The 26199-nt window shown below is 49.0% G+C and overlaps 10 protein-coding genes across 10 annotated transcripts; 5 read left to right on the forward strand and 5 right to left on the reverse strand.

Annotated features, from left to right (window-relative positions):
* F4807DRAFT_327382 (Clavaminate synthase-like protein) lies at positions 1-1786 on the forward strand. The gene is made up of 4 exons (XM_047995217.1): positions 1-734; positions 841-918; positions 1018-1542; positions 1654-1786. Exons 1-4 carry the CDS (start codon positions 187-189, stop codon positions 1682-1684), a joined length of 1182 nt encoding a protein of 393 aa, XP_047849115.1. The 5' UTR covers positions 1-186; the 3' UTR covers positions 1685-1786.
* Positions 1787-2322: 536 nt separating this feature from the next.
* F4807DRAFT_327388 (BAR-domain-containing protein) lies at positions 2323-4355 on the reverse strand. Its single transcript, XM_047995218.1, has 4 exons — positions 3817-4355; positions 3582-3752; positions 3410-3525; positions 2323-3353 (listed from the first exon to the last, which is right to left on the reverse strand). Exons 1-4 carry the CDS (start codon positions 3941-3943, stop codon positions 2412-2414), a joined length of 1356 nt encoding a protein of 451 aa, XP_047849116.1. The 5' UTR covers positions 3944-4355; the 3' UTR covers positions 2323-2411.
* A 3590-nt stretch (positions 4356-7945) lies between these two features.
* Positions 7946-10025, forward strand: F4807DRAFT_327425 (Metallo-dependent phosphatase). The gene is made up of 2 exons (XM_047995219.1): positions 7946-9214; positions 9280-10025. Exons 1-2 carry the CDS (start codon positions 8109-8111, stop codon positions 9938-9940), a joined length of 1767 nt encoding a protein of 588 aa, XP_047849117.1. The 5' UTR covers positions 7946-8108; the 3' UTR covers positions 9941-10025.
* A 586-nt stretch (positions 10026-10611) lies between these two features.
* On the forward strand, positions 10612-12191 carry F4807DRAFT_446603 (cyclin mcs2). Its single transcript, XM_047999825.1, has 2 exons — positions 10612-11687; positions 11744-12191. The coding sequence occupies exons 1-2, from the start codon at positions 10866-10868 to the stop codon at positions 11984-11986; spliced, it is 1065 nt and encodes a 354-aa protein (XP_047849118.1). The 5' UTR covers positions 10612-10865; the 3' UTR covers positions 11987-12191.
* On the reverse strand, positions 12036-14135 carry F4807DRAFT_471916 (MFS general substrate transporter; the record flags this gene model as incomplete). The annotated part of the gene is made up of 6 exons (XM_048002972.1): positions 12036-12492; positions 12549-12935; positions 12995-13339; positions 13407-13570; positions 13632-13788; positions 13852-14135. 6 exons carry the CDS (start codon positions 14133-14135, stop codon positions 12342-12344), a joined length of 1488 nt encoding a protein of 495 aa, XP_047849119.1. The 3' UTR covers positions 12036-12341.
* A 1268-nt stretch (positions 14136-15403) lies between these two features.
* F4807DRAFT_454553 (fructosyl amino acid oxidase) lies at positions 15404-17059 on the forward strand (the record flags this gene model as incomplete). The annotated part of the gene is made up of 7 exons (XM_048000593.1): positions 15404-15685; positions 15741-15899; positions 15960-16069; positions 16125-16284; positions 16337-16443; positions 16500-16808; positions 16861-17059. 7 exons carry the CDS (start codon positions 15404-15406, stop codon positions 17057-17059), a joined length of 1326 nt encoding a protein of 441 aa, XP_047849120.1.
* A 295-nt stretch (positions 17060-17354) lies between these two features.
* Positions 17355-19845, forward strand: F4807DRAFT_327479 (proline-specific permease). Its single transcript, XM_047995220.1, has one exon. It carries the CDS (start codon positions 17663-17665, stop codon positions 19325-19327), a length of 1665 nt encoding a protein of 554 aa, XP_047849121.1. The 5' UTR covers positions 17355-17662; the 3' UTR covers positions 19328-19845.
* Positions 19443-21161, reverse strand: F4807DRAFT_327485 (FAS1 domain-containing protein). The gene is made up of 4 exons (XM_047995221.1): positions 20757-21161; positions 20362-20705; positions 19881-20308; positions 19443-19822 (listed from the first exon to the last, which is right to left on the reverse strand). The coding sequence occupies exons 1-4, from the start codon at positions 20866-20868 to the stop codon at positions 19558-19560; spliced, it is 1149 nt and encodes a 382-aa protein (XP_047849122.1). The 5' UTR covers positions 20869-21161; the 3' UTR covers positions 19443-19557.
* A 797-nt stretch (positions 21162-21958) lies between these two features.
* On the reverse strand, positions 21959-23640 carry F4807DRAFT_328078 (uncharacterized protein). The gene is made up of 3 exons (XM_047995224.1): positions 23400-23640; positions 22813-23336; positions 21959-22752 (listed from the first exon to the last, which is right to left on the reverse strand). Exons 2-3 carry the CDS (start codon positions 23104-23106, stop codon positions 22336-22338), a joined length of 711 nt encoding a protein of 236 aa, XP_047849123.1. The 5' UTR covers positions 23107-23336; positions 23400-23640; the 3' UTR covers positions 21959-22335.
* Positions 23641-25178, reverse strand: F4807DRAFT_328077 (uncharacterized protein). The gene is made up of 2 exons (XM_047995223.1): positions 25055-25178; positions 23641-24994 (listed from the first exon to the last, which is right to left on the reverse strand). Exon 2 carries the CDS (start codon positions 24974-24976, stop codon positions 24113-24115), a length of 864 nt encoding a protein of 287 aa, XP_047849124.1. The 5' UTR covers positions 24977-24994; positions 25055-25178; the 3' UTR covers positions 23641-24112.
* Between the last annotated feature and the right edge of the window lie 1021 nt (positions 25179-26199).

Raw genomic sequence — 26199 nt, forward strand, 5'->3', positions numbered from 1 at the left:
GAACGATAAGAACCTCAGCTGATGCTTCTTTGCCATGTGATATAAACTTAAAGGCAATGCCATCCTTGAAATGTTCAACTTCTGACTTCCCCCTTTTGAATATTGAGATTAACGCTCTTTTTTTCTCACGCGGACAGGACAGTTTCGATTGAAAGTAGAAGAGAACGTATAGCGTATGATAACACAATGGCCGAGCTCGTAGTGGCAGAAGAACCGTCAATGGATCTCCCCGTCATCGACCTGGACGTCTACCTCAACAACCCTCTCTCCAGCTCCGCCGTCCAAGAGGAAAGCGCACGTGCTGCTCGCGCGCTGATCACATACGGGGCGCTTGTGCTTCACGACTCGCGGGTGTCGGAGTCGGACAACGAGGCGTTCCTAGACTTGCTCGAGGACTACTTTGCGCAGCCGGATGAGGCGCTGAAGCGCGACGAGCGACCCGAGCTCGGGTACCAGGTTGGCGTCACCCTGGAAAACACCGAGAAACCAAAGTGCGCGGTTGACGAACCGTGTCTGCGTGTCATCGAGCGCTTGGCGCCCGCAGAGAGGCCCCTTGATATCCGCGGCCACCAACCGGACCCCAAATGTCGCTTCTTCTGGCGGATGGGCGAACCGACGCCTTATGCCACGCAGTTTCCGGGCTTGAATGCTGAGAATGTAATTCCTGAATCTGCGGACATTAGGGAAAGGTGGACGCCGATCATGGAGACGTGGGGGAAGAGCATGAAGAGCGCGTGAGTAATCGTGGCTTACATAGTACTCGTGGGCCTTTTTAATCCGCGGACGAGCGGCAGTAAAAGGTGACGTACCTAAGCTAACCCAGCATCAACATGCAAATAGTGTCTCAGGACTTGCAGAAATGGCAGCAGTCGGCATGGGACTTCCGGCCTCGACCTTCACCGACGCCGGGCGATACGGGTTAGTTTTACTTCTCTTTTTAATGCAACCCCCTAAACCTCTCCCCTGAATATCCCATCTACCTCCCTACCTAGGTATGTAAGCTCACCCAAAGCCCAGCCCCCACCTCCTCGCCCCAACGGCCTCCGACCTGCGCAAGTACGGCGCCAAAGACACCATCCTCGCCGGCTTCCACACGGACCTCAACTTCCTCACCATCCACGGGCGCTCGCGGTACCCGGGCCTGCACATCTGGGCGCGCAACACGGGGCGCCGCATCGCCGTCAGCATCCCGCGTCCCGGCGGCGGCGGCGGCGGCGCCCGCGGGAGCTACCTGCTCGTGCAGGCCGGCAAGCAGCTCGAGCACCTGACGGGCGGGCTCGTCAAAGCCGGGTACCACGAGGTGGTCGTCAACGACGCGACCGTCGCGACGGTCGCGTCGCGGCGCGAGATGTTCCCGCGAAGGCCGCTCGTGCGCATCAGCAGCACCTTCTTCTGGCACCTGAGCAGCGACTACGACCTCGCGCCCGTCGCGGCGCTGGCGGACCAGGCGAAGGCCGTGCGCGCGAAGAACTTCGACCTCGGCAGGGACGAGGGCGACGAGGTCGAGTATGCGCCTGTGAAGGTTGGGCAGCAGGTGCAGAAGTATGTTAACCTAAGCCGTTTCCCCGTTTTACCTACCTACCTAGCTGGTTGTGCTGTTTTTGTTCGTTTGCCGTTTTTTGGAGTTGGGTATGTGCTAACTTGAGATAATAGCGAGTTGAAACATATCGCACTACTCGCGTGAGATTACCTAGATAGGTTGTGTATATGAATAACTACCTTACATGTGGCAATCATCTTCTGGGGCGGGTTCACGTGTAAAGGAGTTGGATTTGGTGTGAAATGACTTCCTAGACCGCGGACCCTCTCTCCAAAGAGATGATGACTAAGTAATTAACGGATTGCACCATCTCCCAGGAAGATACCTATGAATAAACATGTGTTGATCTTAAGTCCTAGAATTGGCACCATCGTATATGATTTTAGCTACTACGTCTGAGGCCTGACGAGTCGTCGAATCTTTCTCTACCAGCCTGTCATACAATGTGTCGTACGACGATATATGTAATGTCATTATGCGGTGCCACATGCGAATAGCCGGCCAACATATTTCCAACAGATAAATTCGATATTGATGCCAGATTAGGTCACAGCCAGTTTCAGGAAACTCGGAACAAAACAAAGGAGCCAGTCCATGAATATCTTCTCTCGTCCAATCGTCTTCGAACAGACGCTCGCGATGTATTCTATAACATATAAATGCGCCCAACGCCCACGCAGCCAGATTACCCATGGATCCGACACGAGAAGTCAGCTTGTTTCCCTTGAGAACGAAACCCACCCCAGATTATGCAATTACACACGTTGTACCCTCCCACATCTATTTGAATACCCGCAACAAAGGTTTAAGAGTCCCATCACTTTTGAACGTAATGCAATGGCAACATATCAGGACACGCTATGCCGCGATTTTAGTATCCCATCTCCCGTCTGGCAGGGACGGGTGGTGGCGGCTTCTTAGCCCTGCTTGGTGGCGGCGGTGGAGGGGCCTTCTTTGTGGTTGGTACCGTTGCCGCTGCGCGTAAGCCGTTATTACTAGTACTACGGCTTAAACTTCCATAGCTCGTGGCTGGACTCTCGCTACGATCATACTCGGGACTTCCGCTGCTGGTGGCTGTATCGTAATCATCCGCATAGATATCGGGACTCAAGTTCTGGTTCGTCTGAATCCTGTTCACCGGGCGTAGGTTATTGCGTAGAGATCCGACGTTGGGCGGTGGTGCGACTTGGGTTTTACGCAACGCTTCAAGCGGAGGTGGAGGCTCACGGTACGACGATTGCCTCGAAGCTGGACCTTCAAAGGCCCCGCTGTGCGTAGAGGTACGACTGATAGTTGGCCTTGGCACATCGGGCGTGGCTGACCCGTTGCTGCGATAGGGGCTCGAGCGTATAGGCATGCGCACAGGTTCGGCGGTAAGTTCGTCTTGTTCTGAAATATCCTGTCGGCTGGCCCATTGTTCGGTGCGATCGTTGCGGCCCGAGAATGAATGGGCCGTGTTGCTCCTGCTCCTGGTTGGTTGTCGACGTGGGACGCCAAGGTCGGAAGGACGAGAGCCGTTTGATTGGCCTTGGCCAGCCACCCATTCTTGCCTCACGCGTCTCAGTTCGTCGGCACAACGTTCATAGTAGTCTAGCTCACAATCGAGAAAGCTAGTAAGGTCACGAACAGAGTCAGCCTCTGCCTCCTTGATGTCTTGCATGCGCCGCAGGACATCTTCAGACGACTCTTCGTATTTGGCTTTCGCGGTTCGAAGCTCATCTTCCAATTTGAAGTCCTCCTTTTTGGCCTTTTGCATCTTGATCATGCATGAATCATATGTGAGACGTCGACTCTCGAGCTTCTTGCGAGCAGACTGGTTGAACCCAATTAGCCTGGAGTATCTTGATATTTGTGTCAAGAGTAACAAACCTGGTATTCCTTCATCATGGCCAATGATCGTTCTAATCCTTCTAGCCAGTTGGACGTCGCGTTCGCGATATATGTCTCTTGGATGCCAGCGACACGTTCGTTGGCTCTGCCCATTGCTATAATCCGTGTCAGTGGTTGTTTATAACCTCCCCTCTATTCACAGTGGACATACCAATCAAGCAATTGCCAAACTCAGAATCTTGCTCGAAGTCCTCTCCATGGGCTATCATTGTCCGACCCAGATAGCTGACAGGTAAACCTTTCTCCTTGTCTTCGAAGGTCTCGCCCCGACGGGAAAGCGACTTGACGTAGGTGTTCATAGACTTCTGTAGACGCTCGTAGCCTGTACCAATACGTATGTTAGAAATTGAAGGCGATAGGAGTGATAATTATTGGTAATATCATACCGTCGTGTCGCAAAGCCATTTCCGTCTCTAGACTTCTGAATTCGTCTGACTGGCTCGTCTTGGCCTCATGGCCCATCTTCTCACCGGCCCATTGAAAGGCACGGTCAAACTTTTTGGTGAAATTCATGTTGTTGCTGTTCCGCTCGGAGGTTTCTCAGTGGGATAGGTGTCTGAATGGGATGGGCGAAACAATTGTGGTATATATGGAAGTCCTGCAACCAGAAAAGAAAACAATTCAAACGAATGAAGATATCTTTCGGCCGGTAGGGAGTTGTTGGGAAGTAGCAGATATTAGATTGCCAATTCTATAGGGAGCTTTAGGGTTTAAGTGACTATCCGTCTCTAGCCTGGAGTTATTGGCGTCTTGGGACGGGGAGCTAGCTGTAAAGCCGGTGGATCGTGGTGGAGAATCAGATCTGTCCAGACGCGTACGTTGTAGATCCAGGGGAAAGGGATATGCGGAATAGTCCGTATATGGCCTTCTAATTCTGGTGGTTCGGACGAGACTCTCCCGACAATTCTTTATGTTAAGTAGGTCGTAGCTAATAGCTAAGCATCACGACACAGCACGACACGAGATTGATGAGCGAAGGGAAGAAAGGTTGCTTTCGTTGAGAGCCTACCCAGTGACTCTTATCGAATTGACTATTTGTCTGGAAAGCGAGAGATGAAAGGATGAAGAACAGAAGAGTAGAACTGGCAGAACGAGAGGCAAAGAAAAGTTAAACAGGTTTTAGACCTTTGGGGTGACCGGGATGTTTTTTATCAATGCAAGATCCAAGCCAGGCCAAGGTGGCAACCAAGCAATCTAAGCAACTAATAAGAGGTTAGAAGTGGGCAATCTCCAACCACTTCGTAACAATGCATGTAGGTGGTGTATGGATGTACAGAATTATGTACTGATAGAACTTAGAAGCACCAGATTTGAGAAAAAAAAGGAGGGTCTAGTTGATGGTTGAGTGGAGGGTCGCGTACTCGGTTACCAGGGGGGTGCTGGACAAATTGCCATTATCTTCTCGATTATCTTATTACAGTTTGTACACACATACATACTACGTACATACCGCAGCTTCTTCTCAGGGCATACCTAATTATATCCAATAAACAGTTGAGAAACACGAGTCCCCCTTGCTCCCTTTATCCCACTGAACAAGTAAGGAAAGAAAGGGTGGAAACAGGGCTGGGAAACTCTAAAAATACCTAGCATCCATTGTATTGATATCTATTGTATCCGACATTTGCATTGTAGATGAGAATTAAAAGAAGCAGCGGCAAGTCGACGACATTACGAACCTCGGTCAAGGGTCACTATTGGTTACCGAGATACATATACGTATCCATCCCTCTATCAATATCCTACAACGACCCTGAACGACCTACCATTTTCAAAGGATTGTGCATACATACGTAGATACATCTACGAATCTACGTACGCGCCATTCGCGGGGTATGAATGGGTGGATGAGGGTTCAATTGATCGACGCTGCAAGCCAATGCAGGAACCTGGAATAGTCTACTTAGCGCCTACCTATTTAGGTACGTAGCTGTAAGCTGCAGCATGGTTCGAGCATGGTTTGAACTTGAACATTCCATCTCAGATACCGACAAATGTCGAAAAGATCAGAATGATGATGACAACGAACCACCTAATTTCCCTTGACGTGATATGATCCAGATATGATCGTGTGAAGAGCCACCGCCGATTCAACGGTCGTTTGGCTCCAGTAAATTACACCGTCCCTTATCCAGGTAAAACACCCAGAATAATAATGTATTACGAAAGAGCTGCGCCTCCTTCTGATCGTTTCAACAGGCGCATTTGTTCACCAATCTTCTCCAGTCGGCTCTTGCAGAATCAATGGCGTTCCAGAATTTTGACTCGGCTAGTCCATCATTGGTTCTACAGGGGTCTCAACTCGTGTTAGCTTACCTCCAGTTTTCCTGCGGGTGCGTGCATTCAACTACGTTTTATGCTAAAACTTGGTCGATATGGTTAAATGCGTAACTTTTCAAGTTGCTTAAATAAATAGATATGCACTTACCCAGGAAGCTAAGCGGGTGTATTCCATTAAGCAAATGTCAATTTGGCTTTTTGCCTTTGTATCCCCCTTTTCATGTTGTCTTCGCTTCTTCAACATCGAATTATTTTTCCTCAACTTTCTTTCGGCAAAGGTAAATCGATTGTTTAGGTTTGCGTATTCTGGATAGTGTCCTCATTATGATCCCACTGCGTAGTATTGCAGCATTTCAATCACAACCACATGGCTTCTTGATTTGCGGAATATTTACGCCTGCGATCTTTTCCATATTGAGATATCATTATAGGGCCGATGACTCGGAACAGGAATTATGAAGCAGATAAGAGCCTTGGTATCGTGAATTCATATCATACGTCTTCTACATATAGGTCCCTAGCGTTCATCTGATTTGACTTGGTGTGGGTTAGCGAGGTTAGCCATCTTCAATTGAGCGACATAGAAATATGGTTATTTCAACCATCTAGGATTTACTGCATGAACATTACTAACCTTTCATATGATAGAATTCCCCATGCCGTCTGAGGTATGATGATCTTCACAAGGGCTTCAGGCTTCACCCCGTTCCGCCAAGACATGCAACTCCCGACGCCGCAGAGACGCGAACAATGCTTCAAATTAATTAAAGCTTTCTGGGAACAGACACATCCAATACAATCCAATACAGAGAGCCTCCAGCATTGCTAACGCGCGGTAAAACTGTACATGAAGGCGTTAAAAGGGCTAAGCCACCTGCGTAACGCCAGCCGTGATAACCGGCGGCTATTGAATCATTCTTCTTTTCTAGTCCTAAACCGTTTCAGCCTCAAAACCTCTTCCGCTCGCCGATCATACCGCACTGTTTATCTGATCGCCCAGCTTGTGACGCAATATATCATGCTTATTCATATTCCTGCGATTCATAAACTGGGCGTTTGCTGACATTGTTTTTCCCGGACATTCCAGATCAAGTCCCCAGCGGCTGCCTATGTGCGGTAGCGATATTCTGCTTTCTTCCAAAGGCTCTTATTAAGAGAACTGTTCGAAGGACCTAGGTCCTTTTTTTTTATCATATCGCAAGTTCTAAAGCGGTTCTAGAAGCTGGAATGTAACGTAGGCTTCACAACTCTTCCTAGGCTAATTGATTGTCTCACGTTTATCCGGCTCAGATCTAGGTAGTCTGGCTCGAGCGAGATCTCTGTGATCTCTCGCTACTTGAACCAATCGGGCACGCAACGATTACAATCGCTATTCCGAGATCAATATTGGCCTTTACGTATCTACCTATTGATCGTGGTGCCACGGAATTAGGCGTACTGACTTGTGTAATCAGGTTATAGAATGGGTTATTCTGTACCTGCGGCCTTGTTAGACTCAAAATAGATCATAACCTCTTACATTGGGCCGCTATATCTACGTCGGATCACTCTATACGGCTGGTTCGGGGACTTCGAGATTTATATCCCTTTTATTCATGAGTTGGCCGTTTCCACGCGACTTGCTGACTGGGTGAAATTTCGCTATCTTGTTAATAATGTCATTTCAGGACTTGATCAATATGCGCACATATTGGCATGGTAAAGGCTCTATATACCAAAATTTCTTGCAGCTCGTCGTGTCTATGGACTACCATCTATCGACGCACGTGGGAAGTTATCGTCAACCTATGTTCGTCTAGAAAGTAAGAGGTCTCAGATGCGCAAGATGTTGCCAATGAGGACCGCCGGGCGCGCTGCGAATGGATCCTTGCATGTGCCAAGGCTATCTGATGCCATTCGCATGCACGTCTTCGAAGCTTGAGCTCCCACGTGCTCATAATCTTCGCGAATTCGAGAGCAATCGGAGCTCGCCGCCAAGACTTCGCGTCGCTCGTACCTGGCTTATCGAGTTAAGCTGCCCAGGTGCCAATACGATCCGGGTCAACTCGATCTTTGATGCAACTGATAGGTGAGTGGACGGTATGTATATGTATCGCACAATACTGCGGAAGTGTTACTTGCTGTGTCGCCATGGTGTCCCGCCGCTCTGGTCATTACGATCGCATTAGGAAGGAAGCTCGGGAAACATTGGAGCTGTGCCAAGCTTTGAGTGATACCCGTATCGTCGACCTGGCTCGCTACATAAAGTCAACAATTACGCCGAATCCCCTCTTACGAATGAAGTTATTCTATTAGCGGTGTGCGGCCAAGTGTTAGGAGATCCTCGTTACGTTGTTAGTTAACTTCGTTTATGGTAAAGCAATCATCTTAACTCTTCTAGTAACTCAGGCCCATCAGAATGGTTCGCGCCGCCACCCTTTCCGTCTTCGTCGCCAATAGTTTAGCTTGGCTGGCTTCGGCGGAGGATTCGTTGTATAGCAAACGTTTATCGAAGCGTTTCATTGATGCAAATGGCAACTACAATATCTCGTTTTACCACATCAATGATGTCCACGCACATCTGGACCAATTCTCCTCGTCGGGGACCGACTGCACAAATCCTTCAAAGGGCTGTTACGGAGGATATGCACGTGTCAAGACGATCATCGAAGACACGAGGCCCGAACATAACGACAGCTTATGGCTAAATGTGGGCGATGAGTTCCAGGGGACGCTATTCTACTCTTTCTATGGCGGAGAGAAGATCGCGGATACTCTCAACCAGTTAGGGTTCGATGCCATGACTCTAGGGAACCATGAGTTTGACGGTGGTGATGATCAGCTAGGGGATTTCATCAAGAACTTGACATTTCCAGTCATATCCGCGAATATCGTTTCGGACAACGAGAAGTTGAACTCAACTATTAAGCCGTATCACATTTTTGAGGAATACCAACTCGCCGTCATTGGCGTCACAACCGAGACTACGGCTAGCATTAGCGACCCCGGCGCAGGTACCAAATTCACGGACGCCATCGCTGCTGTCCAAGCTTCGATCGACGAGATTCGTAGTACAACAAACATCACCCGTATTGCAGCTATCACCCATATCGGGTACGACCAGGACAAACTTTTAGCCCAGCAGACGACTGGCTTACACCTGATCATGGGCGGTCACAGTCATACGCTTCTTGGAGACATGGAGGGTGCCCAAGGCCCTTACCCTACCATCGAGACAAACAAGGACGGTGATGAGGTTTTCATCGTCACAGCTTATAGATGGGGGGAGTACTTGGGCTATATCGACGTTACTTACGACGCAGATGGCAAGATTCTTGCCTACCACGGCGCCCCAATCCATCTTACAAATACCACCAAGCAAGATGAAGGTCTTCAGGCGCAGATTGATGAGTGGAGAAAGCCATTTGAAGCATACGCTGGCGAAAAGGTTGGTAGCACGAACATCGTGCTCGACCAATCCACTTGCCAGCAGCAAGAATGCACCCTAGGCGATTTAGTTACCGAGTAAGTTCTTGTTCATCATGAGTTATCTTCGCTGTTACATTCGTAAACTGCTAACGCTCTTCCAGCGCCATTCTTCAATATCGTCTCGACGCCGGCAGCGATGCCACTTTCGCACTTGTGAACGCGGGTGGCATCCGCGCGACCATCGAACAGGGAGACATCACGCGAGGGCAAGTGCTAACGTCGTTCCCGTTCGGCAATGCCGTAGTCGAAGTCAGTTACAGCGGCGCAGACTTGTGGAAGATCTTCGAGGGCCTCGTAAGCGAGGTCAACCAATTCAACCAAAAGGCAGTTACCAGCTTCTTCCAGGTCAGTCGAGGCATCAAGGTCGAGTATAACCCCACCAATGCCGTCGGTCAACGTCTGGTCCGCCTTACGATTGGCGATAAGCCTGTCGACACAGGGGCTCAGTATAAGATCGTCACGGCTGATTTCGTGGCTGGTGGAGGTGATAACATCGTGTTGCCAGTTGAGGATCTAGTTGTCCTGGATACCATGGAAGAAGTACTGGAAAGCTATATCGGGAAACATAGCCCGATCGATTTCGAGCTCGAGGGTAGAATTGCTGTTGTTGAAGGTAGTGCTAATAGCACAAACACGGGAAATGGGAGCAATTCAACCGTGTCAACGAGAGCCCCGAGCAGTGCTGAGCGAGTAGGCGGCGTGACATCGTCGATCGTCTTGTTAGTCTTTACAGCTCTGTTAGCTGTTGTAGTTTCGGCATAGAATATTCAAGATTCTATCATTAGCAGCAGTTTTCATAGCTGGGAGATTAGCTACCTAGCTACCTAGGTAGGTAGCTTTAGATAAAAGAATCTTCCTAGATTCCAGTGAACTACGCCATGCCCTCTTACAGCTTCTTTTTCATTTTCCAACATTGTGGTTTCTTCGTTGATCTATCTTTCTACCATGTACTGCGTGTGTGCTCGGTTCAAAATACAATACGACAACATTGACCGGCAAATACAGAATCGAGTGATCTCAAATTCTAATCCCTTCATCTCACTAGACTCTCTGCATCGTTTCTTATCATCATAATCAACCAAGAGGATCCTCATTCCCTTTAACCGTAATCTCCCCTAAGGACATCACTCCTAAACACCAGCAGGCCATCAGAGGGGCCCAGGTCGTACATATTGACGGGATCGCCTTTTATACAATCAGAATTCTTCTGACCGCTTGTTTGAGGAGAATGACTTTAGTAGTTTCGATTCTGTCATGAAAATGAGAATATCCAAAGGAATGATGGATGAATTATGGATTTTTAGCTGGAGGTGTTATAGGGTAGTAGAGCTGGGTAGTGACTACCCGAACCCCACTAAATGTGACATTGTACAGGGTACAGATAACGGTGTGCGACTTTCCTTATCGACATTTAAATTCCAAACACCCATCATTTCTCGATCCCTCCATGTCAACAATTCAACGAGTACAGCATTGTTTCATACTACACGCTTCGTATGGATGTAATGATGTTCTATTGTGTCTATGAGTAAAAATGGATTAAGTTTTGTTCCCCGAGAACAAAGATCTCCCCATTTAATCTGTTCTTCTAGCACAGCTACCTAGGCATCGCATTTCGTCACATTTACCTACCAAGTGATCTGGTCGTCCCAGCTCGTCTGGCGACGACAACTCCCCAATCCTCACTATGGCGACCGAAGATGCTCGTTATAGACAGTCGAGTCAATATCGGCTGTGGTCATTCAGCCAGTCCCACCTGGCCACCCTTCGTGAAAAGACCAATGCCCTCGCCCGAACTCATATTTCTAACCGCTTGCGAGCGTCAAACCCATCCGCTCCCGCCGAATCCCTACCCGAATTCTTGACTCCCGCCGAAGAGTGCAAGATACTCAACCACTTCACAGTCGAACTTCTGCGCGCCGCCTCCTTTTGCAACCTCCCTACCGATATCCAGGCCACCGCCGCCATCTTCCTCCGCCGCTTCTACCTCACCAACAGTGTTATGACCTATCCGCCACAAGAACTTATGAAGACTTGCCTATTCTTTGGGTGTAAGGCCGAAGGTTATTTCATTCGGGTGCAGAAGATAGCCGACACTTTCCCCAACACAACCAGCGAGATGATTCTGGCCGCCGAATACGTCCTGTGCCAAGGTATCCGTTTCGCTTTCGATGTCAGACACCCATTCCGTGCCTTAGAAGGCGCTATCATGGAACTTAGAAGGTTCAGCGACTTCGACGACGATAGAATTAACAAGGCGCACGAGAAAACTAGAGCCATCTTGAAATTCAGTCCTCTAGTCACCGATGTCTATTACCACTACACGCCAAGCCAGATCATGTATGCGGCATTGGCAATGGTGGACGAAGAATTGGTCGAACGAATACTTAAGGAAGCCTTCGCTGGTCAGAGCGACGAGGCTAGGGACAAGATTCTAGGCGTGATACAGGGATGTAAGGCGATGCTTGAGGAAGAACCTCCCGAGAAGATGACCTCCTACTGGGAAGACGTGAGTACAATTCGGAGGGTGTCCTGGGATTTTAGGGCTAACATTCTGGGTTACAGAAGGAGATTGTCAAGGGCGTTAAAGCTTTGCGAAGAAAGCTTGCTAAGTGTCGAGATCCTGATAGAGTCGATCTCGTTGCTTTGCAAAAAGTCCGTAGGGAACACGCATCGCAGAAGACGAAGGCCAAGGGAAGCGCCAACCCTGACGAGAATGTATTCGGAAATGGTATCAACGACGAGCGTGAGTCTAAGAGGCGAAAGGTCGCTGCTAACGGAGACGACGTATTTGGTCCGCCTCTATGAACACAGGCCTCAAGCATAATCAATCGCTGACAAACAATACTCTGACCACGCCAGCTTACCGACTTTGCCTCGCGCATATTAAATCGACATATCCTGGCATGATGGTCAAGTAGGGCATAATGAGAGAGACACCGTTGACGATGTGTCGTCACTTTGCCGAGATAGTCGAATTGCACATGACGAGGACGAGGTGATCAACCCGGGCCTTAAATAGGTAATGAACTAAATAATGATGCTACGTTCACTAAGTATCGAGTCTGCGTAAATTCTTTATCTCTTCCTATATGACTTCTCACAATTACCCCTGAATTTAACAGTATCCGGTTCTTCCAGCCGTACTCCCTTCGCGAATACATTATGATTCAGACTTAAGCCCTTCCAACTTCTTCTCCTCTTGCGCCTCCTGTTCCTCGAGAATCACATCAGCCGGAATGCGATCCGGTGTAGAGTTCACGAGGAGGAGCATGGGTACAACGGCAGCGGCCATCAGAGCAAACGTGACGCAACTAAAGACATTTGTTAGGACGGCAGTCGATTTTCCGAAGGGAAGGGAATTACTTACAATCCGACTAGAGGATCAGCTTTGATTTGGGTATTCATGCCATAAGATATGGCTTGACCGACAGCTTCGAGACATCTGAAGGCGGCGCCGTTACGAACGTTGGCCTGCGCGTCCGTTGCAAAGGAGGAAAGAAGCCAGTACATATATGACTGTGACAAGGGGCCCGTGGTCTGCACGAAGAAATATGGCAAGAAGGACGTAGCAAAGAGAGAGTCGTCCCAATCGATTTTACCCGGGCTGTGAACGTTGAATTTCACCTGCATCACAATGGACCAAATGTAGACGCCAAGGTTGAGGATGACGACGGTGAACAAGCCAAGCTGCGCTCTCCGACGTTGGCTAAGGGATTTGATGTCGAGAATAAATCCAAGGCCGAAACAGCCAACGCTATATATCTGTTCAGCGACAATGTTGGACAAAAAGTATAGAGAGGTATGGTTACTTACATGCAGAAGAATGGCGAGATGAGCGAAGACAGGGCACGAGAACGGGTGGAGAAATATGTCGCGAGATAGGTGGACCAGGTACCGCTATAGAAGAAGGACCAGAGTGCCCAAAGAGCTGAGAGGAGGATAAGCTTGGAAGACATGGTGAACCTGATGAGCTTGGTTTCCTGCTTGAACGAGAGCTTCTCCGAGACGAGAATGCGCGTGCCATCAGATCGGACGACATTTTCGAGAGGAGAGATTAAGAAGGCGAATGGTAGCGCCAAGCTTTCGATGATCAAGAAGGCGATATAAGTGTCGGGCGTGACACCGCCATTCGCTCCTTTGATGTGGTTTTTGGACAGGCTTGGAAGAATAGGTGTCAGCATCACGTTCTCCGTGACGTTAGGTACATCCGTCTCAGATAACTCACTTAATAGCGCCTCCAACCAGCTGCCCAAGATTTCGGGAGACGATCCACAGAGCCAGGTACTTTCCACGAGCCCCTGATGGAGCAAGTGACATAATAGATCCTGATTCGGCGACATACCAACAGCCGCTACCGATACCAGTGACGAAACCGCCGAAAATGAGGTACTGGAGAGCATCCTATGTTAGCGGTGATGATGAAGCTAGGCACTCATGAGGTACTACCTACCCATTGGTTGCCAAATTTACTATTGCAGTAGTAAGATGAGCCACGGATAGGGAATGACATGGCGCCGATGACCAACGCCCACTTCGTGCCGAGCTTGTTGACAAGAGGACCACCAAACATGCAAACTGTGGCAAGCATGGCATAGTTGATCGCAGTACTATAAATTTCTGTCAGATTTTCCTCATTATTTCTACCTCAGTGAGGAGTTGTTAGAACATACGCAATGTTAGACGTCTGGGGAGTTGCAAGACCACCACCACCTAGACCGGCGATTGCGTCTGCCATAGCTGGACCGCAAAATGCTTGGACGCTTAGAAGCATCATTTGCGTCAAACTGTGCTGATAAACACGCTTCCACAGCGGCACGGCTTTTCTATACGCCACCATGTCGACATTCTCTTCAAAGTCGCTGACCGGGTTCATCGGGAGCGAGCCTTGCCCTCGAAGGGCATCGTCGTCCCCGCCGGCGTGGGTATTAGGTGGTGCAGCGTCGAACTTAGACATGGCGCCGGTGTTGTCTTGTCCTTTACTGATGTGCGCGCAAGTCCAATGAGCTAGGAGGAATGAACAGAGAGTTGGAGGAGCAGGCGAACATAAACAAGGTCGTCCGTCGGATATACATATATTCACCCCAACTATCGCGAAGATGTCAATGCCAAGTTCCTACCAATAGTAGGCAGGTATCTGGGCTCCTCTCCTTATCAAGTTCAGCTTTACCTAATCTGTGGGTTCCCGTCTCTCAGTTGGTAGCATTGTCGCCTAGTGCGATGGAGATAGCGCAATCCCATCTACAGGCCGGGGTAAACATATTTTGGGACATTCATGCTCACACGCAGTTCTCGCGCGAGATCGCCCGCAATGACGAATCGGATGCCACCTTATCTGACTCGCTCGGACTTAGCTTTCTTCGAGAATCAAGACCCTTAGCTGACAGCACGCGTCTTTGACCTCTTCTTGGGAAATGATAGCAGTCCCGAAGACCTGGTCGATAGCTCCAGTCTAGATGGATCCAATACCCGGACCATGCTACGCTATTCTGACCAATCCGTCAACTTGCAGGGTCACCGTCGTTATTTCTCGCTTGGCCTAATCTAGTAACCGTAACAGTTCCAAGACTCGTTGGTCCCACGCAACGACCAGTTTAGCTGAGAATTCGTCCCGAGCCTCCAGAACCGAGGAGCAACCTATCTAACGCTAGTATGTCTGCATCGCGGGTAGATAGGGGCAAGAGGGGAATCTTCCAACCGCCGCAAGACTCATATTTGGACCTCATGATTCTAATAATGAACTTACCTATTGACGTTTCGTATTACTAGCGATTGTTAGACGACACTAAAGACGACAAAAGTCTTCCTACTTTGGTAATGATAGCAGTCCGCGATGCAAATAAAGCAGGCAAAAAGCGAATAATAAACCAGATTCTACTCAAGTTGTCGATTATTCCACCCCCAGCGGCGTTCCACTCTCTCCGCAGTCCCAATTAATAGGCGAATTCTCGTGGCAAACTATTAGTAAATCGTCCTCGTCACCAGCCGACTGGGACCGATCTCATAGATCTAGATCCTGGCACCCTTTCAACTCGACGGAGAGTGAGTCGATATCCTTCTCGACATCGTGCCACTTCACGATTGAGAGTTGCGATTTCGCACCCAGGACAAGTGTGTTGAATTTTATGCGATCATTTATTTAATAGATCATCAATCTGTTGTTATTTACAGTTGAGAGTAATTGAAGAGGTGAAAGACATAATCCGAAGCGCATCTAAAGACAAGATGGCTACGTCCCGCGCAGACATGAAAATCGTCGTCGTCGGCGGAGGCGGCACGATGGGTTCTTCTACCGCTCTGCATCTTGTGCGGTCCGGCTATACCCCGTCTAACATCACCGTCCTCGATACATATCCTATCCCCTCGGCGCAGTCTGCCGGGAATGACCTCAACAAGATCATGGGGATCCAAATACGAAACAAGGCAGACTTGAAGCTTAGCACGGAGGCGAGCGATATGTGGAAGAATGATGAGTTGTTCAAGCCTTTCTTTCATAACACGGGCAGAGTAAATTTATTTCTTTTTCATCTCGTTCTGTCACCAAAAAGCTGATGTTGAGTAGCTTGATTGTGAGGGGTCTGAGAAAGGAATTGCCTATCTCAGAAACAAATACCAAGCTCTCAAGGATATTGGTATTGGGCTAGAGAAGACCAACGAATGGTTGGATAGCGAAGAGGCAATTTTGGCAAAGGCGCCATTGCTGTCGCGGGATCAAGTAAAGGCAAGTTTTCTTGGATGGAAAATGGAAAACTGTACGAGACTGACCGTGGGCGCTACATAGGGATGGAAGGCCTTATTCTGTCATGATGGCGGATGGCTAGCGGCGGGCAAGGCGATCAATGCGGTCGGAGAAGAATTGAGCAAACAGGGAGTCAAGTTTGGATTTGGAAGGCAAGCTCTCTCTTGAAGTTCGAATCTATGGGACTTCTCACTAACGCTTAAGTAGTGCTGGATCCTTCAAGCAACCCCTTTTCGCTGATGACGGTGTCACGACTATTGGCGTTGAGACGGTAGATGGAACGAAGTACTACGCCGATAAGGTGGTCCTTGCTGCCGGAGCCTGGAGTCCGGTGCTAGTGGATCTAGAAGATCAATGCTGTTCTAAGGTGGGTTTTAGAAGTTAACCTCAGGATGATACTATGCTAAATAACCTCATAGGCGTGGGTATATGCCATGATACAGCTATCGCCTGAAGAGGCTGCCGAGTACAAGGATTCGCCTGTCGTATATAACGGAGACATAGGCTTCTTCTTCGAGCCTAACGAGTGCGTGATGGCCGCGCTAAAACTATAGCATGATTATGTGTGCTAATAGTTCCTAGGGATGGGATAATCAAAGTCTGCGACGAATTCCCAGGCTTCACTCGCTTCAAACAACACCAGCCATACGGAGCTGACAAGCCCAAGCGTATATCCGTACCTCGATCTCACGCCAAGCATCCCACGGACACATACCCCGACGCTTCAGAGAAGACCATACGTAAGGCGATCGCGACATTCCTCCCGCGCTTCACCGAGAAGGAGCTCTTCAACCGAGCGATGTGCTGGTGCACAGATACCGCGGACGGCGCACTGCTCATATGCGAGCATCCGAAGTGGAAAAACTTCATCCTCGCCACGGGTGACAGCGGGTACGTGACTCGGTTGCAACTTACGCGGTGATTTATTTCTAACATCTTCTAGACACACGTTCAAACTGTTACCCATCATCGGAAAATATGTAGTGGACTTGATAGAAGGCAACCTAGACGAACTCCTAGCAGATACTTGGAAGTGGCGGCCGGGAGGCGATCCTTTGAAGTCGAGACGCGATGCGTCGGCTAAGGATCTTGCTGATATGCCCGGATGGAACCATGATGCTGAGAGCGTGGTTAAATTGTGATGGTGGAAGTGAAATACCGGTAGGTACCTGGTATGGTCATTTTGACCCTGGTATCGCCAAAGTTCATATCTTCAGACTTCCAGTCAAGATTCCTGAATGAAAAAAGCCATACCTCGAAAACCACTTCTCTTGGCGCATTCAAACAGCTCGTAGAAATCACGACTTCTTTTCATTCACTCAATTAATTGTTAAATAACAGGGTTTTCTCGTGCTGACAACCAGTAGCCAGATTTTTACCTGTATTTTCACAAGATGGAACACTTAGTTTTTAATGGATCCAATTGCATCCAAACCAGGAATACTAGAGGTAAGACAATGCGATGTCTAAATAACTGTTATCTGTGCAACTATAGGTCACTGGATGTGTCAGCTCGCCTTGACCGCAACAGAACCCAAGAAGCCTGGGGTCGGTCCCGACCACCTCCCTGAAAGGGAATCGAGCTTCCCCGCGATAACAAAGATGTGCGACGTGCGGAGTAAGTTGACATCCATACATACCTAGATAAGTAGGTATATAAACCCTCTATTTGGATAACAATCACCGTGGATTCAGCTTCCAGGATACCTATTCGATGTAAAGCGCGCGTCGCAAAAGTCGCAAGCATGGAGGACATCGAGGCCGCGCAAAAAGCCGACGCCAAAGCGAAAGCAGCCGCCGCCAACAACAACAACAACCACGACGACGCCATCGCGGACCTGAAAGCGGAGCAAGACACCCGCAACGTCGGGACCCTCGACCGCCGGCTCAAGTCGCGCCACGTGCAGTTCATGGCGCTGTCGGGCGCGATCGGCACGGGGCTCTTCGTCGGCAGCGGCCAGGTGCTCTCGCTCGCGGGCCCGCTGTCCGCGGTCCTGGCGTACGCGGCCACCGCCTTCAACGTGTACTGCGTCGTGCACAGCCTCGGCGAGATGGCGGCGCACCTGCCGCTGCCGGGCGCCGCGCCCGTGTACGCCGCGCGCTACGTCGACGAGGCGCTGGGGTTTGTCTTGGGTTGGAATTACTGGTACCAGCTCGCTATCGGGTGTCCGATCGAGGTCACGGCGTCGGTTGTGGTGGTCGATTACTGGCCTAATGGTGTGCCGAAGGCGGTGCTGACGACGGTGTTTTTTCTGGCGATGGTGTTGGTTAATTGCTTCCCCGTGCGGATCTATGGCGAGGCTGAGTTTGCGTTTGGCGCGGTCAAGATTACGACGATTGTTGGGTTGATCCTTCTTATGTTCGTCACTACGCTCGGCGGAACGCCTAGCGGCGAGAGGATCGGTTTTCGGTATTGGACCGATCCGGGGCCGATGAACGAGTACTTGGAGACCGGGGCCCTCGGACGGTTCCTCGCGTTCTGGAAGGTTTTCATCCAGGCGACCTTCTCGTACGGCGGGTCGGAGATGGTCGTCATCGCTAGCGGCGAGACCGAGAACCCGAGGCGCAATATTCCTAAGGCGATTCGGAGGGTGTTTTGGCGGATCGCCCTTTTTTACGTGCTAGCCATCTTCCTCGTCACTTTATGCGTGTCGTCGCAAGACCCGCGCCTCCTAGACGCTATTCAGAGTTCGGCACCCGGTGCCGCGGCATCGCCTTTCGTTATCGCTATCGAGAACGGCGGGGTCAAGATTCTTCCCTCCATCATCAACGCCGTCATCCTCACTTCCGCGTGGTCTGCCGGTAATTCGTTCTTCTATTCTTCGACGCGGGTCTTGTATGCGTCGGCCTTAGATCGAAAAGCGCCCAAGTTCCTGACGTACGAGAAATGGGGCGTGCCGTACGCCTGCGTCGGTGCAACTACGGCGATCAGCCTGTTATGTTACATGAACGTGAATAATCAAGGGGCGGACGTGTTCTTCTGGTTCTCCAATATATCGGCTGTCTCTACGTTGATAGTCTGGTCATCCATTTGTGTTACTTATCTGCGCTTTTACTACGGCCTCCGCTATAACAGGATATCGCGCGACAGTCTGCCATACAAGTCGCCTCTACAGCCGTTCCTCGCGTATTTCGCCGTCTGCTTCTGTCTTATTGTTGCTCTGTTCAATGGATACGATGCTTTCTTCCCTGGAAAATTCAGTGCGAAAACATTCATTCCGCCATATATCGATATCCCGATTTTCGCATGTCTTTTCTTGGGGTATAAGTTTATCAAACGAACCAAATTCGTTAAGCTGAGTGAAATGGACCTGTGGAGCGGTAAAGCGGAGATCGACCGCTTAGAAGGCACATGGCCAGAGGTGAAGCCTAGGAACTTCTTGGAGAGGATTTGGTTCTGGATCGCGTAAAACATATAGGTAATCATGGAAGTAAACGACTGTCAGAGTTGTCATTGAGATCTAACTCTACAATATCAAACGCTACGTGGTTTAAGTATGCGTGCGATGCGTCGTGAATTAAAGTACACGTGAAATGAATACCCCTTATTATCATTGCCCCTTAACCCTTTGGTAAAACTCATAAAATCGTCTTACATCGTCCCATTTTTCTCCACTTATTCAATTGCCAATGTAGTTCATTACATATTCACGAAGACGGCTGCACCGCCGAACAGCGCAGCCGCGCCGACGGCACCAGTCTTCATAGGCATAGCCGCGCCCTTTGAAGAGCTGGACTCGGCCGAACCGCCAGCTGATGTAGCAGCGGGGAAGGTGCTGGTAGGCGTTGTAACTCCACTAGTGAAAGGAACACCTTCGGTTCCGGAGCTAGCACCGCTAAATGCTGCTGTGGCCGACGTAGCTGTCGTATCAGGGGCTGCGGAGGTGTTGTTGGGATTCAAAACCCTAATTCATACGTAAGCAACCTGTAAGTGGGTGAGTCAATTAAAGAGTAGAAACTTACCCGTCGATAACGTGGACGACACCATTCGCTAGGAGGATATCGGGCACAGTGACCTTGGCGGAGTTCACCCAGATGGTACCATTGTTCACTGTTATAGTAAGTTTCTCTCCGTTGACAGCATTGGCCGTCGAGTTCTTCAGGTCGGTGCTATAGTTCACGGAGCCGTTGATGACGTGGTAACCGACTATACTGGTCAAGTCATCCGAAGAGAGGTTGCCGATGATGCTACCGATCGCTTCGAAAGCGTCGTTGTTAGGCGCGAAGATGGTGACGTTATGTGTGTCGATAATGGTATCCGTCAAGTTGGCGGTGTTGATAGCGCCCTCAGCTGCTGTGAGGTTGGAATTCGACAGCGTGTCTGACACATTCTGGGGAACATGAAGAAGACTATCGATAATGTGAATCGTGCCACCGGTAAAGTTCACGTTCTGATGAAGAGTCAGCGACCAGTATTCGGATTATGATTTGACGGGATGCTTACAGGTGTGACAATAGAGGCGTTCTGCTTCAAAGCGGTGAAAAATGTGACATTATCGCCGTCGAGTCGGGCCTCGATGACTTGGCCACCAGTTACATTGCTGTAGGTGCTATTGCTTAATGCCGTGTGGATGAAGACGGATTCATTCGTAAAGCTTGTGTTGTGATATGTTCCGTTCAACACGTGGTAGTTCAATAGTGCTTGTAGATATCCAGATTTGGTGTACTCCGTTAATGTGTCGTTGTCCTTCGTGAGGCTATCCAGGGCGTCGTTGCTAGGGGCCAGGATGGTGACATTCTTCAAGTTGTTGAAGGAGTTAGCAAGTTCAGGGTTCGACGAGAGAAGATCTACCATGGGTTAGTCACGAAACCGACATGATGAGAAGCCTATTGGTATACCATTTAGAGATGATAAGCTTGAGTTCTGAGATCCAAGGGCATCGGTTAAGCTTGGGTCTTGGGCAGAGACTATGGAGGCTACCGCCAGAGGGAGAACCTTCTTATACTGCATTATGGCCAACTACCTCGGTAAGTAGCTAAAGGTGAATTAGATACCTAGGTGTACGATTCAGTATGCGTTTCACAGGTGTTGTTTGGAGTCGACTCTAAGCAAGCGGGAACGGCTGGGAGTCTGGACGAAAACCCTCCATTTAAGGAAGCTCCCCTTGGCCGCAGACGGTGACCATCGCGGGGCCATCGTTCTAAACAAAGGCCTGATGAAGTCATGATGTCGATGATCCAGCTAAAGCCTATGTACGCCTAATCCTGTACTCGAAGCCAATCATATCTGGCTCATGTGCCAGCTGCTGTACCTGTCAAGCCTGTAACGGTGATGATGACGAGTCAAAAGCCAATTAGAGCCACTAAACGTCCTTGTTCAACCCGTCTTATCCGGATATCTCAGCCACATCATCGGAAGGGAGCTCTAGCTCGACATCTACTGAGACAAAGGTTAACATGATTACCATGTTCGTACAATCCGCATACATACTATTTTGAGTAAATCTATCGCACACGTGTGCCGTAGGATTTCGGAGCTCTCATCATGTCTAGTAGGACTCGGCGGAGGGTTTCGACTCAGAGGAGTGGACGAGTTAGATGTGGTACTTGGTACAAGTACGTAAGAGTTTTTACGATGGCGAGTTCGAGGACATTGAAGAGAATATCAGATTAGCTGACAGGCTGATCGGTAATTGCCGATATGCACTAGTTTTGGGACCTCAGATGAGACTGATGCTTCGTCGTTCTTCTCCCCGCATTTTTGGGAAGATCGAAGTGGCTTGGTCATCGTGTTGGTCCCAAACCCGGTATCCCGATCGACGGCTACCCGCGTGAGCACCTTACTGGTCGAGGCTGAGCCTGCAGCCTGCATAATGCCGGGTAACCGAGAATAAGCTTGAAATATTGCTCATTTCTAAGTGTACCTAGGAATTTGCTCACATTTCTTTGGTCAAAATGATTTTCATACATGAATACCTAGGCACTATGTATTATGAATAGCATGAATTATGAGCAGTTCCCCTTCTAGTTCATTAATAGGCGCCTTCTTTACATCCTCCCAGATTACCAAACATTGCAGTCACTTTACAAATATCCATCCAGTGAGAGATGAGTTCGTGATGACTTGTCAAGAAAATTGCTTCTATAAAGAGCTGTTCGGAATGTGAGACAATTACGTCACGTAAGAAATAAGAAGTACAGCGTATGTGACCAAGCTGAAAGGTTAGAAACACATTATCCTATACAATTGAGAAATTGCGTCATGTAATTGCTTGTCCTAAACCAGTTGGTATCCATTTTTTGTTCGATATGTTGTTACCCGAACTGGACATAATCGAAGAAAACGTCTCAAACAATTTAGTACTACGCCACGCCTATTCTCATCAGCTTCGACGCGGCATAGATCTGGTATTGGATATCAAAGTTGAGATTGATCATGCTTCATTAATAAATGCTGATATTCCTCTGGGTATGAACCTTATACTACATTTTCGACGAAACCTCTTGGAAGAGCCCCCTTTTTACTCAGCGGCCCCGCACTAAGTTGTGAAATCTTCGATTCCCGCCGGTCCTGTTCCCGGAAATCCAACCAAGCTGAGATTAGGAGGATGATGGAGAAGAACGAGATTAGTAGACTGAGCCAACGGGAGACCATTCTCCTTCCACACAGAAGGCCTTCGCCGTACGAGCTGCTCTGTTCAAGTTCAACGCGATCCAACGCCCGCGCATTTACTCCTCTCTGGTGACCATATTCGTTTATCACGGCATCGCCGGTGACGTTGGTACATGCTTCGCCAATGGTCGTGCTGACCGAGGCATAGAGAAAAGCTGTGAAAGCAAGAGCCGCGTTTGCGAAGAGTATGGTGTATAGCGTATACCTAAGCCATGTCTTCGTCTGTAAAATTGTTCCATTAGTACCCTATATTTAGTCATGAAGAACTTAAACCCCTCTTACCCGCTTTAACTTGTTCCGTAGCACGAATAGAAGAAGCACTTCCAAAAGTGTTGATACCACCACGCTGAACGCCGAGCTCAGTATCAACAGATCTTCGGTGGGCGTATAAGGTCCCTCGAACTCAGACAGCAACCATGAATGTATATCTTGCATCCATATGGTAACTTGTCCCCGAGGCAGCACCAGCCAAACTACCAAGATGGTGGTAGCGAGGAGAATCGAGATTGCCGAAGCCACTAACGAAGTCCTCGTTAGCCGTGTCGTGGACGGTTTCGGCGATAATGTAATCGGCATCGTTGAATCGACCTCAAATTGCTTGGTGGGGTATTTAGATGTTTGGAGACGAGAAAGGGGTCCCCGAAGCTCGGTATCACGACATGCGACGCCGTATTTTCTGAAGTCACGATGAAGGTCTAACAGAAACTGATATCGACTTTGGATCTCCCTTAAATAAGAGGACTCGATATCATATTAATAGCAACACCACAATATCTTCCTACGGTCCTACCAAGAGCTAAGCCCTGCTGCAGGGGAGGATTGTATCCATGTCAGCCTAGTTGCTTGGCGGGCGTAGTAGGCTAACATACTCGACGTCTGATTAGTCGAACGAAGTAACCCTCTAGCTGCTCTGGACCAGCGTGGTGGGATGCAATATGATTGCCGAAAAAGGTGTCATGGTCGCTAGTATAATCACTACCGCATGGCGGTATGTGCCTCTGCCCCCTAGAACACCAGACATTATTATCGTATTCCGCTAGCGTTTAATTCAACGCAGAACCCAAGAAGGAAACAATCATCGTCCATCATCACCCAGGACATATACTCTCCCTAAGCGCATTATCGTATAGCAATTTCGACTTCATGCCGTCGGTACTGCAATTGACACCCAAAAGCTTAGCGCTGCGCCGATCTATTTTGTTCTTAACTTCTTAATGAAACGTTTCAGTTGTGGTGCCACTTCGAACGTCCTTACTACATCAAAGGATCGAAGAATTCCAGACTAGGTGCTATTCTGAGGTTCACGACATCCTTAATTGGCTGGGCGTCTTACTCGTGAGATTTCAGAGTTCCGAGTTTTCGACGCCGCCGAAGCGATGAGAAGCTCCTAAGTACCCCATCATCGAACTTAACATTACATAATAACTTTATCTCCTAATTAGCCAATAACGTGGGCCGAGATATCTCACTCCCGCTGCTAGAGCTCACCAGACGAGGCTATCATTTGCAGTAACTAATTTGTTCATGAGTGGCGTTTAGTTTATTGAGGGGTGATTATTTCCATCTTTGGCACCGGACGTTATTACGCCTGTTGCTTTGTCACAATGCCTCTAGTCAAGGCGAAGATATGTCCCATGAGTCTAGCATCATCGCCGGGACCTAGCATATAATCAAACTTTTCGACGACAGGCCTGTCCTCTTCACCTCCTATCTTGTAGCCATCGCTCTCGCTATCCCCGTCCCCGTCCGCTTCTGGGCCTCGTCCGTACAATGCGTCACTCACTTGCTGAATGAACATGCTCTTCGTGATCCCATCTGGCGAGTCCTTTGGTGCACGGATCTTGATGGCCTCGCAATCAGTCTCCTCGATACTGCAGGGGCAGCAGTAGCGCGTCATAGGGTATTTAGACACGCGCACTTCGACGTATGTCCGCGGAGGTGAGAATAAGGCTGTAGGGATGTTGTCGTCTTTCTCGGCTTCTTCCCGTATCTGTTGCCAGAGGGTTCTTTGTTGCTCGTTATGCACCTTACGAGACGGGCAGTCGTTGTACGGCTTGTCAGGCTTGATCGCAGCCGCGGATACGGCGGTGCGACTCTCAGTTAAGATGGCTAAACCTCGAAATTGGAAACGATGAGTCGGAATCCGGTAACCCAAGTCCTCGTTAGAGTTCTGCGGATCTAGTATCTCGGGATCGTTTGCATGCTCTTTGAAGAACCCTTTATCAAATTCAAAGGCACGGCGCTCAAATGGTGGTTGGTTGATGCTTGCCGACTGGCCAGTGTTGTTTGAGGGAGTTGAAGAAGCTGTGTTCGTCGAATTCGTGTTATGCATCGCCATGGTTGGTCCTCTTTGAGTAAGAAGAGTTGATGCCATAGATGGGCGAACGCGAGCCAAGCTACGAGTAACCGTACCTCGCCCTGCCCGTCCTAATAAGATGGCCGACATTGTTCAGATCTAGAAGAGCTAGGAGCCGAAGTCTGATTAATATACAATTTCTTGAATTCATGAGTGTTCTTGACTTACCGGTAATTCGTGGCTCGAATTGAGAAGGGCCTCCCAATAGAGATCTAGGTAATTCCGTCTAAGACTTCATTCTGCGATGTCCTGGCTAGATCAGTTTCACGCGAGAACTTATAAAGATGGATGCAGTACGAAAATCTCGACCGAATGTTTGCACATCCAGTTTATCATAGTTTCTTCAGTCTGTTCAGTGCGTGATCCGATGAGTCACTAATACCGTCACCAGGTAATTAATACTGTGCGAGCCTTAAGCTAAGACCTAATAGTGATCTATCTGCTGAGATTTAGTGGATGACAGAGGTAAAGCTTGGGGAATTCAGCCACTGGAGAAAGTGCCCCACGGTGCGAATTCGCTTTCGAGTTGCACTGTCTTAGCCTATGATGATGGTCCCTTTCGATTTCAAGGTACGATATGTTTGCCCAGGCACTACATACGGCGTCATGTTCTGCCAGGTCAAGCATCGCCAGTGGCAATGATGTAATGACAGCTGTTGTCAGTATATTTCTCGGCTGCCTCTCGTCATTTACCCGGTTATCTTCGATGCTCGAGCCAAGTTCGCCGTGTTTTTTTTTATTTTTATTTTTGTTTTTTAGCAAGACAGCTGGACATTGACATGAGTTCATTTCGGGGGCGATAGAGGGCATCGAATAGCTCGGAATTATATCCAATATATCTACCGTGGATTGTCAGAATACTGTCGTCTTCAACAAATGTCGAGAATCCATTACGATACGCAGTCATATTTCTAGGGCAGTTGGCAGCGCTGTAGGCTTATGTGAGATGCGGGGTGGCTTTCATGGGCAATTATTCTGTACTGCACAACACCAGCTGATCGTGCTGTTCTTACGGGCCATTCGGAGCCGTATCACGGCCTTTCTACGGTTAAAAGCAAGGATCATGCCATTGTCGTGAGTTTACCAGAGAAGTGGGAAGGTTTGATGAATAGTATAACTCGCTGTTGCCCATCGATGAAGACTGAGGGGAGAGGGGAGAGCGGGCTAGAAGATTCGGCGAATGAAGATCGGCAGCTAAATACACTAAAAAGAGCCAAGCGACGCCTAAACAAAATCCTGCCAGCGTCCTCCCAGCTCTTTCCAGCTTCTCAGCTACAGGCCACAGCTGCACCACATTCCCCGCACGGCTCTTG

This window comes from Annulohypoxylon truncatum, assembly GCF_022578515.1.
Source record: "Annulohypoxylon truncatum strain CBS 140777 unplaced genomic scaffold F4807scaffold_54, whole genome shotgun sequence".
NCBI classification, from domain to species: Eukaryota; Fungi; Ascomycota; class Sordariomycetes; order Xylariales; family Hypoxylaceae; genus Annulohypoxylon; species Annulohypoxylon truncatum.

What these genes read in the sequence shown, in the direction of transcription:
- F4807DRAFT_328077 (XM_047995223.1), bottom strand. Translation starts at nt 24,976, where the DNA reads ATGTCGGCCATCTTATTAGGACGGGCAGGGCGAGGTACGGTTACTCGT.
- F4807DRAFT_327425 (XM_047995219.1), top strand. Translation starts at nt 8,109, where the DNA reads ATGGTTCGCGCCGCCACCCTTTCCGTCTTCGTCGCCAATAGTTTAGCT. An exon ending in CTAGGCGATTTAGTTACCGA is followed by an intron (nt 9,215 to 9,279) that starts GTAAGTTCTTGT and finishes ACGCTCTTCCAG; the next exon opens with CGCCATTCTTCAATATCGTC.
- F4807DRAFT_446603 (XM_047999825.1), top strand. Translation starts at nt 10,866, where the DNA reads ATGGCGACCGAAGATGCTCGTTATAGACAGTCGAGTCAATATCGGCTG. An exon ending in TGACCTCCTACTGGGAAGAC is followed by an intron (nt 11,688 to 11,743) that starts GTGAGTACAATT and finishes TCTGGGTTACAG; the next exon opens with AAGGAGATTGTCAAGGGCGT.
- F4807DRAFT_327479 (XM_047995220.1), top strand. Translation starts at nt 17,663, where the DNA reads ATGGAGGACATCGAGGCCGCGCAAAAAGCCGACGCCAAAGCGAAAGCA.
- F4807DRAFT_327382 (XM_047995217.1), top strand. Translation starts at nt 187, where the DNA reads ATGGCCGAGCTCGTAGTGGCAGAAGAACCGTCAATGGATCTCCCCGTC. An exon ending in GGGAAGAGCATGAAGAGCGC is followed by an intron (nt 735 to 840) that starts GTGAGTAATCGT and finishes ACATGCAAATAG; the next exon opens with TGTCTCAGGACTTGCAGAAA. An exon ending in ACCGACGCCGGGCGATACGG is followed by an intron (nt 919 to 1,017) that starts GTTAGTTTTACT and finishes CCCAAAGCCCAG; the next exon opens with CCCCCACCTCCTCGCCCCAA.
- F4807DRAFT_327485 (XM_047995221.1), bottom strand. Translation starts at nt 20,868, where the DNA reads ATGCAGTATAAGAAGGTTCTCCCTCTGGCGGTAGCCTCCATAGTCTCT. An exon ending in ACGCCTCTATTGTCACACCT is followed by an intron (nt 20,309 to 20,361) that starts GTAAGCATCCCG and finishes ACTCTTCATCAG; the next exon opens with AACGTGAACTTTACCGGTGG. An exon ending in GTCGTCCACGTTATCGACGG is followed by an intron (nt 19,823 to 19,880) that starts GTAAGTTTCTAC and finishes CGTATGAATTAG; the next exon opens with GGTTTTGAATCCCAACAACA.
- F4807DRAFT_327388 (XM_047995218.1), bottom strand. Translation starts at nt 3,943, where the DNA reads ATGAATTTCACCAAAAAGTTTGACCGTGCCTTTCAATGGGCCGGTGAG. An exon ending in AATGGCTTTGCGACACGACG is followed by an intron (nt 3,753 to 3,816) that starts GTATGATATTAC and finishes GTATTGGTACAG; the next exon opens with GCTACGAGCGTCTACAGAAG. An exon ending in GTTTGGCAATTGCTTGATTG is followed by an intron (nt 3,526 to 3,581) that starts GTATGTCCACTG and finishes CACGGATTATAG; the next exon opens with CAATGGGCAGAGCCAACGAA.
- F4807DRAFT_328078 (XM_047995224.1), bottom strand. Translation starts at nt 23,106, where the DNA reads ATGCCGATTACATTATCGCCGAAACCGTCCACGACACGGCTAACGAGG. An exon ending in TACGGAACAAGTTAAAGCGG is followed by an intron (nt 22,753 to 22,812) that starts GTAAGAGGGGTT and finishes ACAATTTTACAG; the next exon opens with ACGAAGACATGGCTTAGGTA.